General features: G+C 44.8%; 1 protein-coding gene across 1 annotated transcript in view; it reads right to left on the reverse strand.

Moving 5' to 3' along the window:
• Nucleotides 1-7,872: 7,872 nt before the first annotated feature.
• The window catches only part of TNFSF8 (TNF superfamily member 8), a 29,099-nt gene continuing 21,906 nt past the window's right edge, over nucleotides 7,873-15,065 (reverse strand). The window contains exon 4 of the mRNA XM_036329807.1: nucleotides 7,873-12,169. Within this exon, the coding sequence (XP_036185700.1) occupies nucleotides 11,775-12,169 (395 nt within the window). The 3' untranslated portion in view covers nucleotides 7,873-11,774. The remainder of the gene's footprint in view (nucleotides 12,170-15,065) is intronic.

Genomic DNA, 15,065 nt, shown 5'->3' on the forward strand with positions numbered 1-15,065 from the left:
GACCTGCAGTATTATCTTAGTTTCAGCTGTGCAGCATAGTGATTAGACATTTACATATAGCTCAGGAAGTGATCCCTCTGATAAGTCTACCCATCTGACACTGTACATAGGTATGACAACTTTATTGACTACATATCCTATGCTGGACTTTATGTCCTTGTGACTGTTTTTATAACTGGCAATTTGTACATCTTCACCCCTCCCCTTTTCTCACCCATCTCCCTAATCCTTGCCCATCTGGCAAACATCTAAATGCCGACAGGCATGTCCTATGCTCAATTCTAACACACTTGACACTCCCCTCTTACAGCTGGCAAGGTTGAGAAGTTCAGATAGAGGCAGTAGCCAAATCATTCTCTTTGTAGGTGAATTTAGAATATGTGTGTGGTCTGTAAGCATACATATCTTAACACATATAGCAGGATTGGCAAACATTTTCTATAAAGGGACACATAGCAACTGTTTTAGACTTTGCAGGCCATAGAGTCTCTCACATTCTGAGACAACTACTCAACTTGTAGTCATTGTAGCACAAAAGCAGCCACAGACTGTACATAAATGAGTGGATTGAGCTGGGTTCTAATAAAACTTTATTTACTAAAACATGTAGAAGCCCTAGAGGCTGTGGTTTGCTGATCCCAGGATATAGTGTAGTCTGGACAAGAGATAAGAATACCAGGGGCTACAAGCTCTGAGCAGCTTACTCCCCTCATCTGTCACTTGAAAGAATAGTTTCATAAGCTCTAAAGTGCTATGCACACAGAGAATAGACTGATGATTGACAGAGGGGATGGGGGTTGGGGACTGAGTGAAAAAGGTGGAGGGATTAAGAAGCACAAATTGGCAGTTACAAAAAAACACACAGGGAATATAGTCAACAATATTGTAATAACTGTGTGTGGTGGGTGGCCGGTGGGTACTGGAAATATGGGGGGACACTTTGTAAAGTATATGATTATCGAACCACTATGCTTACATCTGAAACTAATGCAAAATAATATTGAATATAAACTGTTTTTGAAAAAGAAAATTTTAAAAAGTACTATGTAGACATGCAAGATGGTATTCATTTAATCTATCATTTATTCAACAAATGCATGTCCAGTGAGCAGTGTGTGTTAAGAACTGTCCTAGAACAACAAAGTGGTAATAAATAAGAATGAGTCACATCAACATTGGGAAGGGTCCTGATATTGGACTGTTGGGCGATTGTCAAGTTGGGGTTATAGGGTAAGATGATAGCCCGGTGGGTGGAGGTGGGGTTTTCCCCTGATGAAAGGAATTCATGTTCACACGGTCACTCATTTTGGGAAGTGGTTAATTCTGGGCAGGAAATGAGTTGGCACTTTGGGTTGGGGGTGGTCACGCTTCTTTCTCTCTCTGGGGCCACGGAGAATCAGACCAGGATTCTGAGTTACGGAAAGGCCTCGGTCATTCTGGTTGTGGGGACTGAGAGGCTTCCTGGCTATGTGGAGTTCAGCCTAGAGGGATTAGGATCATTAAGTTTGTGATTTTCAACTAAGTTGTGACAGTGACCAAGAAGGGGAAGCAGCCAGCATTTTGGGAATGGCCAGCATGAAGGCTCAGGGTTGTAGAGTTGTGGCCTCGGGTAGCAGTGTTCCTTCCAGAGTCCAAAGGAGTTGTGAATTATGGTCGACCATGCCCAAATCATTTGGAAGAAAGAATCACTTCATGTTTTAGACAGTGGTGGAGAAGTGTACTATGTGTAAACATCGTTCTTACCATGAAGTGCATAGTCTGGCAATGGAGATAAACAGACAACCATACAATTCTAATGCAGGGTGATGAGTGTTTAGAGGTGAGGACACCAGGCCTGGGTTGGATGCCTAACTTAGCCTGGAATGGTTCTTGAAAAACAATAAAATCTCTGAGTTGAGATTTTATGAATGAGGTCAGTGAACCAAGCTGAGATGGGAGGGCAAGGTCCTTGTAGACAAAGGAAACAGCCATGGGCGGTCAGGTGGCTTCACAGCAGAGCAGTGCAGGGTCTTTAGGGAGGTACTGTGGAGTCAGACTTGAAGCATTTACATCCTGGCTCCAAGCTGCTTAAAGTTGGACATGCTTATGCATCTCTTCAGGGCTGGGTTTTATCATCTGTAACATGGGCATGGCAATCTTTCGCATGAGGGATTGTGGGAACAGAGCACTATTTGAAGGCTTCATTATGATGCCTGAAACCGGCAAGCAAGCATTCAGTAAATGTTAGCAGTTACATAGATTTATATACTATAAAGTGATTTAAATAAACACACCATGGTTGATGGAGGAACATGTAAAGGTCAGGTGCAACGCAGGGCTGTCTGAGTATATGCATGTTGCTCTGACAAGGAAGTCAGCCTCCTTATGCATTTTCTCGTGCTGTCCTCATCTCAGTGTGTCAATCCCATGACAGGTTGTGGCCTTTCTTCCTTTGACTCCTCCTGCACCTGATGCTGAGTGCATCAGGCCAGCTGTTGAAACTCCTTGTGAGAGCGGAAGGCAACTCAGAGGTCACGACAGTTATGTCATCCGTACTGCCAGCACAGGGAGTGAGATGATGACACTCCTCAGCTAGTTTTCACTCAGAGCCTTCTGGTGAGGGAGGTGGAGGGGACTTCAGCCCAGCGTGTTCTTAACTAGTTGTGCTGATATCCTTACCTGTCTTGCTGTGAGTGAAATTTACAGATTTCCTGAGTGTTGACTTAGTGCCAGACACTGATCTGGGTGCTGGGGTTCAGATTCTCCCCTCCTAGGTGCTCCATTCTAAGTGGTAAAAAGACATGAAACACCAAGGAGACAGGGAAGAGAGCCCCATCTCTCAATATCAGTTGATTTAACCAGGCCAGTTTTCCCTAAAGTATGAAAGCCTCCCTTGGGCGTTGGCCTCATATACACCTTTGTTGGTCCAGTGGCTGTTTTTTTCCCCGATGCAGGTGGGAGTTGGATTCAGTGAGTTTGAAGAAGCTTCATTCCTCTCAAACCTGCACCTTTCCCCAGAGCCAGACTAACCGCTGATGATACTGAGTATCATAAAACACCACACACATACTCGCTTTTCAAGCTTCTTGAGTGTTTGTTTTCCCCACAGCTTTGGGATGGATTATGCTTCTCGTTTTGCAGCAGTGGAAATGTAAGTTTAGAGGGTGTTTGTGGCTCAGCAAGATCCCAGTGTGAGCAATTGCCTGAGCTAGGATTCAAACTCAAGTTTCCAGACAGTCTTCCCATTTGCCGCCCCCAGACTTGTCTCCTCTCTTTCCTTGGCCATAGGGAAAGTACATAGCCCACTCCTGACTGTACCCTAAGCTTCCAACATATTGGCCAGAACCTTGTTCCAGAACTTGCCTAAGATTCTGGAGGGAGCTTGACCAAGACCATATTATAAATGAATACTGTCATGGTGTCTTGAGGATGTTCTCAGGGGTGTCTGGACTCTCACATTTGCATAAGCAGCTGAAGAGGAGGGGGAACCCATCTCCCAAATCAGCTTGGGAAGCATAATGGATTCAGGGAAAGTCATTGAAACCCCCGTTCCTAAAAACCCATGGCTTAAGGAATTAGCCCAGAGCGCCGAGGAAACAGAATGTAGGTGTCAGTGAGTCTCTTGCAGATCTTATGAAAATAGAAGTTCTGTTTTAATAGGTCTGGGTGGGGGGTGAGATTCTGGGCTACTGGTCTAGGACACAATTTGGACAGCAAGGATTTAAACCACTGACTCTCAAAAGTAGCCTAAAGTCTGGGAGTAAACCCAATGCCTGGCTTCTAACCCCAGAGATTCTAACTTAATTGGCCTGAGATAAAATTCGATTTTAATTCTCTATGGTAAGTATTTCCACCTACAAAATGAATAGAATGGCATCTAGCTATCTCATAGTGGTAGGAATATAGATGAGTTATATGGAGGCTATACTGTACCTGGCTCATAAGAGGCTCAGTAAACTAAACCAACATTTGTGTTTTTTCTTCCAAAATCCCAGGTGGCAGCAGTGGGCTTTGTCTCCTGAAAATGCCCCCTTTCTTTAATTGGCATACTTACTCTCCTGAGTGCTCAACAGCCTTTTGAAGGAAAAAGATGGCTCTCCATTCACATTTTCATATCGTTGTAAAGAGTTTTTATTCCCTTTTCACGGGTGGGGTGCTAATTTGCTATTTTTCCCTAGAATGAAGCCCCTGTTGAAAGAGATTTTCTTTGATTATTCATTTAAGAAATAGTCATTAAAGGGCGATCTGTTTTGCCCCAGGAGATTGCTGGGCTATGAGGACTCAGTGCTGAATAAGATAGAGTTCCTGCCTTTGAGGAGTTTGGATGTTTGAGGGATACTACAGCGAGAACCAGGGCTGGACAGCCCTGTTACGCACATAAGGATGGAACACGTATGGAGGAAGGCAGAAAGGAATTTGGGGAGGCCAGAAGAGGCAAGAAGACCTCTTTCAGATCAGAACAATGATAGGAGTTTACCAGGCAAAAAAGGAAAACAAGGACAGAGTATCTGCCAACATCTGGTGGCAAAACTGAGAACAGAAGGCTTGAGGAATTGGGAGAAGTTCCATGTGATCTGAGCAGAGAGCACCTGGAGGGGAGAGGGAGCATGAAGCTAGCGAGAAAGGTGGGGTCTAGATGGAGAGAGAGCTGGTTCAGATACCTTAGATTTCAAGAAGGTTGCATTTGTAGGGATTGGAGCAAGGAATGTTGGAAGGCGGATGTTCACACACCAGGACTTGAATCCCAGCTCTGCCACCCATTGACTGTGTGATGTTGGCCATGCTACTCAGTGTCTCTGAGTGTTAATGTCATTGCTGAGGGGGGATAATAATGTCTACCTCATAGTAGGTTGTTTTGGGAATTAAATGAGTGAGTACATGAAAAGCTGGGCAAATGATTGTTACTATTGAGCCCAAGGACAATGGAGAGTTGTTATTGCTATTAGGAGCTGGGATTTGTGAGGAAAAGACAAGAGGCAAAGATGTGAGTTAGGAGCTAATGAGAGTAGTGCAAGTGAGATGATTGTGGCTAGGACTAGACAATTGGGTGAATGGACAGATGCGGATTGGATGGGAAATAGGAAAGAAGGGTCATGTGAAACTCACTTTGAGTGACTTTGAGATTGAGAATGCAGGAATGGTAAGAAGTTCGGGGTGTCGTGAGGTCAATGTTGTGCATGCTGAGATTGTATCTATCAGGTACCGGTTGTGGAGTACAGGAAGCTTAGCGGGAAGGCATTTATTAGAGGGTATTACAGGCTTACAGAATTGTCTGGAGGGCTGAGGAAACAGTCCAGCTTGAGCTTGCAGGAGCAACCTCTACCCCCTCTCCTAGGAACTGCGCTGCTGGGGTAGCTGCTATCTAATCGATAATCTTGCAACCAGGAAGCTGCCCCCTTCGGGAGCCACCACACTGCTGTTTCGAACAGGAAACCATGACAATCAGGAAGCTGCTACTGCTGCCAGTTATAGAACCACTGGGAATCTGTAACAGACCATATCAGCAGAATGCATGCTCCTCTCTTTCCACCCAGACGCGCCCCACCTGCTAAGCCAGTATCTGAACGTGGGGACCTCTGCAAAAGCAGCTGCAGAGAAGCCAAGCACCTCCAGAGCTGGGCTTGCGGTGCATGGGATGAGCATAGCACAATCCGGTCCACCTCAGATGAAGCTATTCTAGAGCAGCGGTCGCCAACCTTTTGGACCTCATGGACCACCAATGGTCCGTGGACCACCATTGGCAACTACTGTCCCAGAAGTTAGTTTTCCAACTTCTGGAGCAGAGAAAGTCACACTAGAACGGTGTTTTGTAAATTGTGAGTTGTGACTCACGAAAGCATCATCAGATCAATTCAGGAGGTCACAAGACTTTTTTTCTTAGTCATGAGTAGTAAAGGCAACTATTACTTAATGTAATGAAACTTCTGTCTGAGGTGTGTGAGTGTGTGTATCCTTATTTGCAAAGTGGAACATTCTTCCCTCTAGATCATGATAAAAAATCAAACCCTCAAAAGTCACTGCACTGGACTTGCGGGGTCTCAGAGAGAACTAACGGGCAGACCCCAGAGTCTACTGAATATGTAGGGTTGGGTTTTAAGAGAAAATCAAAGCTGGGTATCTATATTATATCGTCACTGGCAAGAAGCTCTGGGAGTTACGTGACCCAGGGAGATGGTGTGGAGTGTCAAGGGAAGGAGGTCTGGAACAGACCCCAGGGAGCGCAAGCATTTCATCTCGGGGCAGGAATTTTCTCGGGGGATGTGCTGGTCCTGCTTGCACTCTGGCAGTTTTCACATGTTCTCCAAAAAAAGCTGGATCCGGGGAAGCCTCGGAGCGCTGGAAAGGTGTGTTCCAAACACACATGAACTAGGGCTGATTTGGCTGCTGCCTGGCACAGCCATGGCACACACCACACTGGATCATCAGCCAGCACCTGGCATGGGTCCAGGCACCATACTGGCACTGTGACATGTATGGAATGGATACGCAGAGCAGAGAAGTTCTCAGGATGGCTGGAAAGAGTTCCTCAAATTCCAACATTCAGGAGCTGGTCCAGAGGGGGCTAATCTCACCAGCCAAGGTTGACTCAGTAGCTCTGGGCTACTGCAGCAACCTCCTGGTCTGTGATCCAAGGTTTTCTGCTTTCACTTACCCACAGTCCACCGTGGTCTGAAATACTAAATGGGAAGTTCCAGAAATGAGCAATTCATAAATGTTAAAGAGCAGGCTGTTCTGAGGAGTGTGATGAAATCTCACACTGTCCAGCTCCATCCCAACCGGGACATGACTCATTCCTTTGTCCCCCGCAGCCACACTCTACATACTCCCTGCCATTAGTCACTTGGTAGCTGTCTTGGTGATCAGATCGACTGTTGCAGTATCACAGTGCTTGTGTGCCGGGAGCCGGTCCATGCTTGCTGTTTCAAGGGACCTGGCATATATGGCATACTGTTCTTAATATATTTGCTCACCTTCTTGGCACTATGTGTTTTAACCAAGGTCTCTGAGAAAGGTTGTTTTCCCAGGTAGGGATTTTCCCCTGAAGTTAGGGAGGGAATAAAACCTCTTAACTAAGTGTCAGGCGGGTAATTAATCACTTTATGAACAATCACGCTTAAGCTACATAATCTTTACTCCCTGGAATGGAGATAAGAAACGCCCTAACCTTTGTAATAGAGATTGATAGGATTGGAATCAACTGGTATAAATACAGATGTAAGAACACAGAACTTAGAACACAGAACTTAGAACACAGAACTTAGAACAAAGAACTTAGAACACAGAACTTAGAATAGACAGAACCTACACAGAACCTACAGACAGAAGAACTTCGCTGGAGAGAAGATGGCAAAAGATCCTGGACTGAACCTGACTACAGAAATTGGCAAGAGAACCTGACTAGAACCTGATGACTGAACCTGGCTGGAGAACCTAGCGAGGGAACATGGCTACAGAACCTGGCTGGAGAACCTAGCAAGAGAACATGGACACAGAACCTGGCTGGAGATCCAGACCAGAACTTGGCTGGAGATCCTGGCTAGAGATCCTGGCTAGGCTGCTGATCAACTGAACACTGTCTCCGTGTCCTTCCTTCTTCGCCGACTCCGTCCACGCCTTTGGGGACCCCTGGACCTGCTGGGGTTGGACCCCGGCACTTGTGCTCAAGTCACCCTTATTTCACTTCACAGTAGCCCCTAAGCACAAGAACAGTGATGCTGGCAATTGAGATATTCCAAAGAGAAGCCAGAAAGTGCTTTTTTTTTTTTTTTAAGAAAAAGAATGAAAAGTTAAGTATGTATACGAAAAAACAAAACACAGTACATATAGGGTTTGGTATGCCATGGTTTCAGGCATTTACTGGGGGTCTTGGAACGTATTTCTTGTGGATAAAGGAGGAACCACTCTATCATTTTTAAAGAGTATTTTGTTGCATAGAAAACTGGCAATAAGGGGTGGGAGCTGTTCAGGATGGTGGACTTTATTGCAGCTAACTCAGGAGACAAACTGAATGTGCATCCATAGAAAAATGGGCAAACTGTGTATAGTTAAACAAGGAAATACCAATAGGTGGCAATTAAATGAATGAGCTCGATCTACATGTATCAATCTGCATGAATCTCAAAAACCTAAGGTTATGTGAAAAAAACTCAAGCACAAAATGTTATATAAAGTATGATATTGTTTATTGAAATGTTAAAATCCACACAAAACTCTCTTATATAGTCTAATGGGAGAGCAAGTATAAATTTATGTAAGCGGAGGAGACACACAAACTTCCAGGCAAGGGCTTTTCTCTGAGGAGCGTGTAGGAACGTGGATGGAGGGTTGAGATTTTAGCTCTATATGGATTATTTTCTTTTTAAACAGAAGCAGAGACATATAGTAACATATTAATAGTTATTAAATTAGCTGGTGAGGCATGGGAAAAATACTATTTTCTGTTCTTTCTATAATTAAAAAATATTTACAAATGAATATACATTTTATAATGCCCAGAGCAAGAATCAGGCTTCCTCCCCTGACCTCTGATTAAGCCAGCCGTGGGCAAACTACGGCCCTCGGGCTGGATCCGGCCCGTTTGAAATGAATAAAACTAAAAAAAAAAAAGACCGTACCCTTTTATGTAATGATGTTTACTTTGAATTTATATTAGTTCACACAAACACTCCATCCATGCTTTTGTTCCGGCCCTCCGGTCCAGTTTAAGAACCCATTGTGGCCCTTGAGTCAAAAAGTTTGCCCACCCCTGGATTAAGCAGATGACCTTTAAAGCAATTAGGGAGAAGTACACACACACACATACTACATGTATATATAATACACATAAATGTATAATACACACATGCGCACACATGTATATACACATGTGCGCACGCACATAGTATACACACATATGCATATACACATATACACATATGTATAACTTCAAATTTAAACAAACTTTTTTTTATTGGCTTACATATTTCTTCAGTTTCTGAGAAAGAACTTTATATCATGGGACTCGAACCTTTTTCTGGATTTGGCCACTTATTGAATCTGGAGACCATCTGTGTCTCACATTAGCATGATCATCCAGCAGTGACTGGAGTGGCAGAGGCAGAACAGGGGACAGCCCTGAACACTGGCTGCTCCAATGCAGGGCTCCAAAGCTGTAACCTGAGGAATTACAGAAAGGCTGCCCAGCTGGGTGTGGCTCAGTGTTTGAGCGTAGACCCAGGAACCAGGAGGTCACCGGTTCAATTCCCAGTCAGGGCATATGCCTGGGTTGCGGCTCCATCCTCAGTAGGGGGCATACAGGAGGCAGCCGATCAATGATTCTCTCTCATCATTGATGTTTCTATCTCTCTCTCCCTCTCCCTTCCTCTCTGAGACATATATAATTTTTTTTTTTAGAGAAAGGCTATGGAGGGGACCAATAAAGCCCAATGGGAAATAGTGGAGACAGGAAGCTGGACTCCATTCCTGGCTCTGCTACTAATCATGTGTAAGGACTTGACAAGCCCCTGCCTTTCACTGGACTTCCTTTCAAACGTTGGCTCTGCTGATCTCTCAGGATCTTTCCAGAGATGATACAAATGACTACTGTATCTTCTTGACTGAAAGGCTCTGGCCTTGTGTCAGAATAATCAGTGGTATGAATTTTCCCAAGGGCAGGAATACAGTTAGTCTTCATTGACTTGTTACTTTTTTAATCAACTCATCCTCCTCTACAAGTTTTACAAGTATAGTGTGTGTGTGTATGTGTATGTATGTATGTATGTATGTATTGGGGAGTGGAGGAAAGAGCAGTTGAGTTTTTACCAAAGAGATATATGTTTCAGGTAGCCTGAATTCCCAGTTACAAAAATCATTTATTTTATTTGCATAGATTGTGCCATTTGCTCATAATATTCCCAGGGGGCTGGTTAACCCTCAGAGAGTAACAGAATTTAGTTTTGAACTTCTTAGTTTGTCCACCCCCTACATATCAGGTGAATTACTAAAGATTATTCTCTTATTATTTTGTCTTGCTACAAGATTCCTTTTAAACTGCGCTCCCTATGTCTTCAGCTGTTGGCTTTGAGAGTATTGCTTGATAGAGACTAATATTGAGAATCACTCACAATGTCAAAGTCAGGCACCTCTGCTCAGAGGATGGCTGGTAAAAAGTGCAAAGGAAACCTTTCTCGAGTTGGAATATGAAACAGTAAAAAATTGCTTCGTTGACATTTGCTTAGGTTGCAGATACCTTTCCAGGAGTGCATGAATGACTTGGTTTAAAGCAAGATTAATTTGTCTTACAGAGTTAGGGTAGAACTCAAATGCCCACAGGCCACCTTATTCTCTAGCTTTTGGCCCTCAAAACCTGTCTGTGTTATTATCACGTATCTCTTGTCTTGCTGAGTGCAACACCTCTTCCAATGCACACTGCTCCCCAAGAATCTACTCACAGAAGCATTTAAGAGAAATGTAGACTTTTACTGAGTATTTCACTGACCTAGGAGGAGGCAACAGAGCATGCTGTTCAGCAAAGGACTTAAAATTTCCCTTTAGTCTTTTCTGTTCTCCCAAGTCCTTCTCATCCATACCACCCCTGCTGATTTTTTCCCTTCTTTTAGATCTTTTCTAAACTTTAACAAACTTTCCTGAATTTTGACACCTTTCTTTTCTCTCCTCCTTCTTGAGAAACATGCAAATTTTGTTTCATTCTTTTGTGTAGCAGTTAAGAGCCCCTTTTCTTTCTGAGGAATAACCTCAGCAGCTTACACTTTAAGTCCAGTGGAACTTTCAAACAATAAGATGCTGCTTCAGAGATGATGTACAGTTGTAAGGGTTGATGGAGCTAGAGAATCTCCTAGTTATCCAAATCAGGAGACGAGGTTGTCATTGTGCAGAGAAGTTCTTTATGCCATTTCCAAGGTTGTCATTGTCTGTCAACAACTTTGTGGGGCCTTAAAAGCTCCCACAGAAATGATTTTCTGAGAGGTGTTTGAAGCAGGGAGCAGGATGAGATCATGTGGGAGATGGCAGCAGCTATGCCCTGACCAAATGATTGCATCTTCTGCCCATTGCACGATGATTTGAGAGTGTGCTGAAGGCATAGCACTTTTCTGACAGGAAACAGAAACTCTCTGTTGTTGAGTTCTTGTCCATCTTAACTGGAATGGAGTCAAACCTGATCAGATGGTTTCCCAAATATCCACAAGGCCTCTTCGGTTCTGGGTGGTCAGTTTGGCAGTCCTTTCTTATGCATTTTAGGTCCTACAATTCACACCATTTGGCAGGTGTCCTGAACTTTGTCTCCAAATTCTGACTCTGCTGAGGTGGTGTGCAGCCAGATGCTGCCAGTACCATTGGTTTCACACTGGTGGGGGGCCTTCCCTTTGGTTGGGGGCTTCCAGAACTCTGTCTGGAATCCAGGTCTGTGATGAGAGAGGCTGGTCTTCTGAGATGGAGGAGACTTTGGAGAGACTCGAATCCAGCCCCTTCATTTTTCAGACGTGGATCCTGAGTTCCAAGGAGGGGAAAGGAATAGGTCCAGGTCATACAGTGAGTTAGTGGTTGGAACATACATCCGTCCCTTCTGATTCCCTTTGGGGGCTCTGTCCACCACACGACATTGCTTCCTTGCCTTCTCTCTGAAAGACACTTCACTCAAAACTCTCTTTTTAACCCTGGAGCTGTATCTTTCCAAGAGACAGAAGGAGAAGCATACTATGTAATACCCTTTGTGGTTTCAGTCTTGGTCTAGTTTCCTTTTTGCCCAAGTGTTTGGATGGATGAGGTGTTGTATGGTAGAGGCCAGGAGAAAGGGTTCAGTCTGAACTACTGTATAAGAAGATGGATAGTACATTCTCAAGGGGAAAGGTGTTTGTATCCACATACTGGAACTTATCCACCTTGACCGAGATGGTGGTATTGACCTGGAGGTGCTCTAGCAGGAACTGAGAGAGGTTCTGGTATATGTTTTTGGTTTGTACTCCAGACTCGCACACTGTCACCAAAGTCTGCCTTTTGACATCTTGGTTGATGAGAAGTTCCAATTTTAGGTCGACAGAATGTTCTGGGCATTCCACCAGAAACTGCAGTTGGCAAATAATGAAGTACCAACCTGGAAACTGGATCACCAGGTTCCCATCATGATATCTGAGTCCATGGACAATGCCATCTTGGTTCCAAGACAACTTGGTTTTGTTTATGTGCTTTGACACTGGAAAGAGAAGGAAAAACAAAATCACAATTATTGGGCAGAATGCAGGTGCAGACCAGAAAATTTGAAGCCTTTATTCAAAATTCCTGTTGGGGTCCAGCCCGGAAACAACCTTTCTCGGAGAGGTGACCTTGGTTAAAACACATAGCGCCAAGAAGGGGAGCAAACACATCAAGAACAGTATGCCATATATGCCAGGTCCCCCGAGACATATGCTGTGCAGATGTTTCTTCCCTGCAGCAATCGTGTCAAGCAGCAAGGATGGACTGGCTTCCAGCAAGTTCCCCCTTCAAGACTCCTTCCTGTCTTCTATATTATCTGCTTTCCCAACTATCCAGAATATCTCCTGTGTTACTCTTTTTTAGGTGCTGCTTAATATTTAAGGCACAGCTACAAAACTGCCCCTCTTCCCTTTTTCCAATGCCAAAGTTGAGGGTCTGAACCTCCTATAGAATTGTTTTCCACTTATTACTAGAGGCTCGATGCACAAAATTCGTGCAAGAGGCTCAGCCCTCGCAGCCTGGCTACTTCAGCCGGCCCTCGCAGCCCCTTGCAGCCTTGACCAGCCCTTGCAGCCCCAGCTTCATCCAAAAGATCATCCAGACAGTTGTTGGGATGGTTGTTCTGCTGTTCAGTCTAATTAGCATATTAGGTCTTTATTATATAGGATTCTGTTATCATAATTACTAGAGGCCCGGTACATGAAAATTTATGCACTGGAGGAGGGGTCCTTCAGCTGGCCTGTCCCCTTCCACAGTCCGGGAGCCCTCAGGGGCAGGAGGCGACCCGGTGATCAGGGGAAGGTGACACCCCATCATACCTCTGCTGCTGCCACTGCTGGCAGTGCAAGCCTTAGCCGGCCCTGGTTACCTAAGCCACAGGCAGCCCTGGGCGGCTGGGCAGCTGCCATCTGAGGCTTGCCTGTGCCTCAGGCTGGCCCTGGGCAGCTGGGGGGCTGAGGGGACTGGGGGACTCTGGAGGCAAGTGCACAGAGCGGCTGGGCCTGCCTGGGGGCGGACCCAGCCTTACCACACCCACCTGGGGGTGGGCCCGGCCTTGCCACGCACCTGCTGCCCCAGCGGGGCCGAGGGGACTGGGCCCTGCCATCCTGTGGCTGTGGGTGCCTCCATCTTTGAGGGAGAGGCAATCAATTAGCATATTTTCTCTTTGTTGGCTGTGGGCGTGCCATCTTTGCAACAGCATGAGGGTCAATTAACATATTCCCTCTTTATTAGATAGGATTATCTTTGCCTTTTCAGACTATAACCTCCTGGGCTGTATTCCCCACAAGTTCTGTACTATCATGTTCATTTTTAAAAAATATATTTTTATTGATTTCAGAGAGGAAGGGAGAGGGAGAGAGAGAAACATCAATGATGAGAGAGAATCATTGATTGGCTGCCCCCACTGGGGACCAAGCCTGCAACCCAGGCATGCGCCCTTGACCAGAATCAAACCTGGGACCCTTTAGTCCATAGGCTGATGCTCTATCCACTGAGCCAAACCAGCCAGGGCTCATGTTCATTTTTTCAATCAATCAATAAATGTTTGATCAATGGGAGGACTACTATTTGGTGGGCATTGCACAAAATACCATAGATAGGACATTTATTTATGTTCAGTTAGTAACCAGTTTAGGCATTAAGATGTCCAGGAGAAACTTAATCTATTCGCTTTCATATTAAGATGTATCCTTTAGCCATTCATTGTCTAAATTTTTGAATGTCTTCCTCTCTTTGTAAGGGCAGCCAAACATGACTGTGTAGACCCTTTACATGTAGACACTTAAGGGGCTCTTCCCAGCTGGGCTTGTAGAAAAGCAGAGCATTAGCAGATCCTCTAAGCCAGGGGTCCTCAAACTTTTTAAACAGGGGGCCAGTTCACTGTCCCTCAGACCGTTGGAGGGCCGGACTATAGTTTAAAAAAAAACTAGTTGGCTGCTAAGCAACAGGCTAAGCCAGCGGTTCTCAACCTGTGGGTCGCCAACCTGTGGGTCGCCAACCTGTGGGTCGTGACCCCTTTGCGGGTCGAACGACCCTTTCACAGGGGTCGCCTAAGACCATCAGAAAATGCATATATAATTACATATTGTTTTTGTGATTAATCACTATGCTTTAATTATGTTCAATTTGTAACAATGAAAATACATCCTGCATATCAGATATTTACATTACGATTCATAACAGTCGCAAAATTACATTTTTGAAGTAGCAACGAAAATAATTTTATGGTTGGGGGTCACCACAACATGAGGAACTGTATTAAAGGGTCGAGGCATTAGGAAGGTTGAGAACCATTGCTCTAAGCCAACATGTTCATGTCAGAAGCCAAGGCTCTCTGAGCCCTAACAAGTGAACATCAGCCCTGATCGGTCAGGGTGCCTTTCAGAGCTGGGAAGCTGGTGTGTTCGTTTTAATTGCCTCTATGTCTTCTTCCCTTTAAACCTCATTGCAATTCAATTGAAAAGTGCAAACTAATTTAACTGCAGAATTGAATTTCTAAAATGAGCAGAAGGGCTATTTGGAGAATCCTGGATATCTTCTCCAGATCTCATTTTTCCCGGTGTAAATAGCTCTCATTATTTCATTTAGAAGGGGCCTCTTACCTTGCTGCAATATGCAAATAGGCCCTGTGCCAACATGTTCATTAAGCTGTCAATCTGGGGACAGGGCAGTTTTGTGGTTCCCTTGGGAATAACTTGATAGAGGCAGAGCTTAAGAGCCTGCTTCCCTTGTATGAGGAAAAGCACTATGCATGTGGCCTGCAACTTGTAGGTGGCAGAATAGAAGTGGTGGAGTTGGGGCCCAGATGCCTTCAGGGGCCAGGTAGGCAAAGGGAAGGAGAGAATGGGGCTGAGGAAAGATGAGTCTTGTAGTTTTAGAGTAACTCTCTTCTC

The sequence above is a fragment of the Myotis myotis genome, unplaced genomic scaffold, assembly GCF_014108235.1.
Source record: "Myotis myotis isolate mMyoMyo1 unplaced genomic scaffold, mMyoMyo1.p scaffold_m19_p_12, whole genome shotgun sequence".
NCBI classification, from domain to species: Eukaryota; Metazoa; Chordata; class Mammalia; order Chiroptera; family Vespertilionidae; genus Myotis; species Myotis myotis.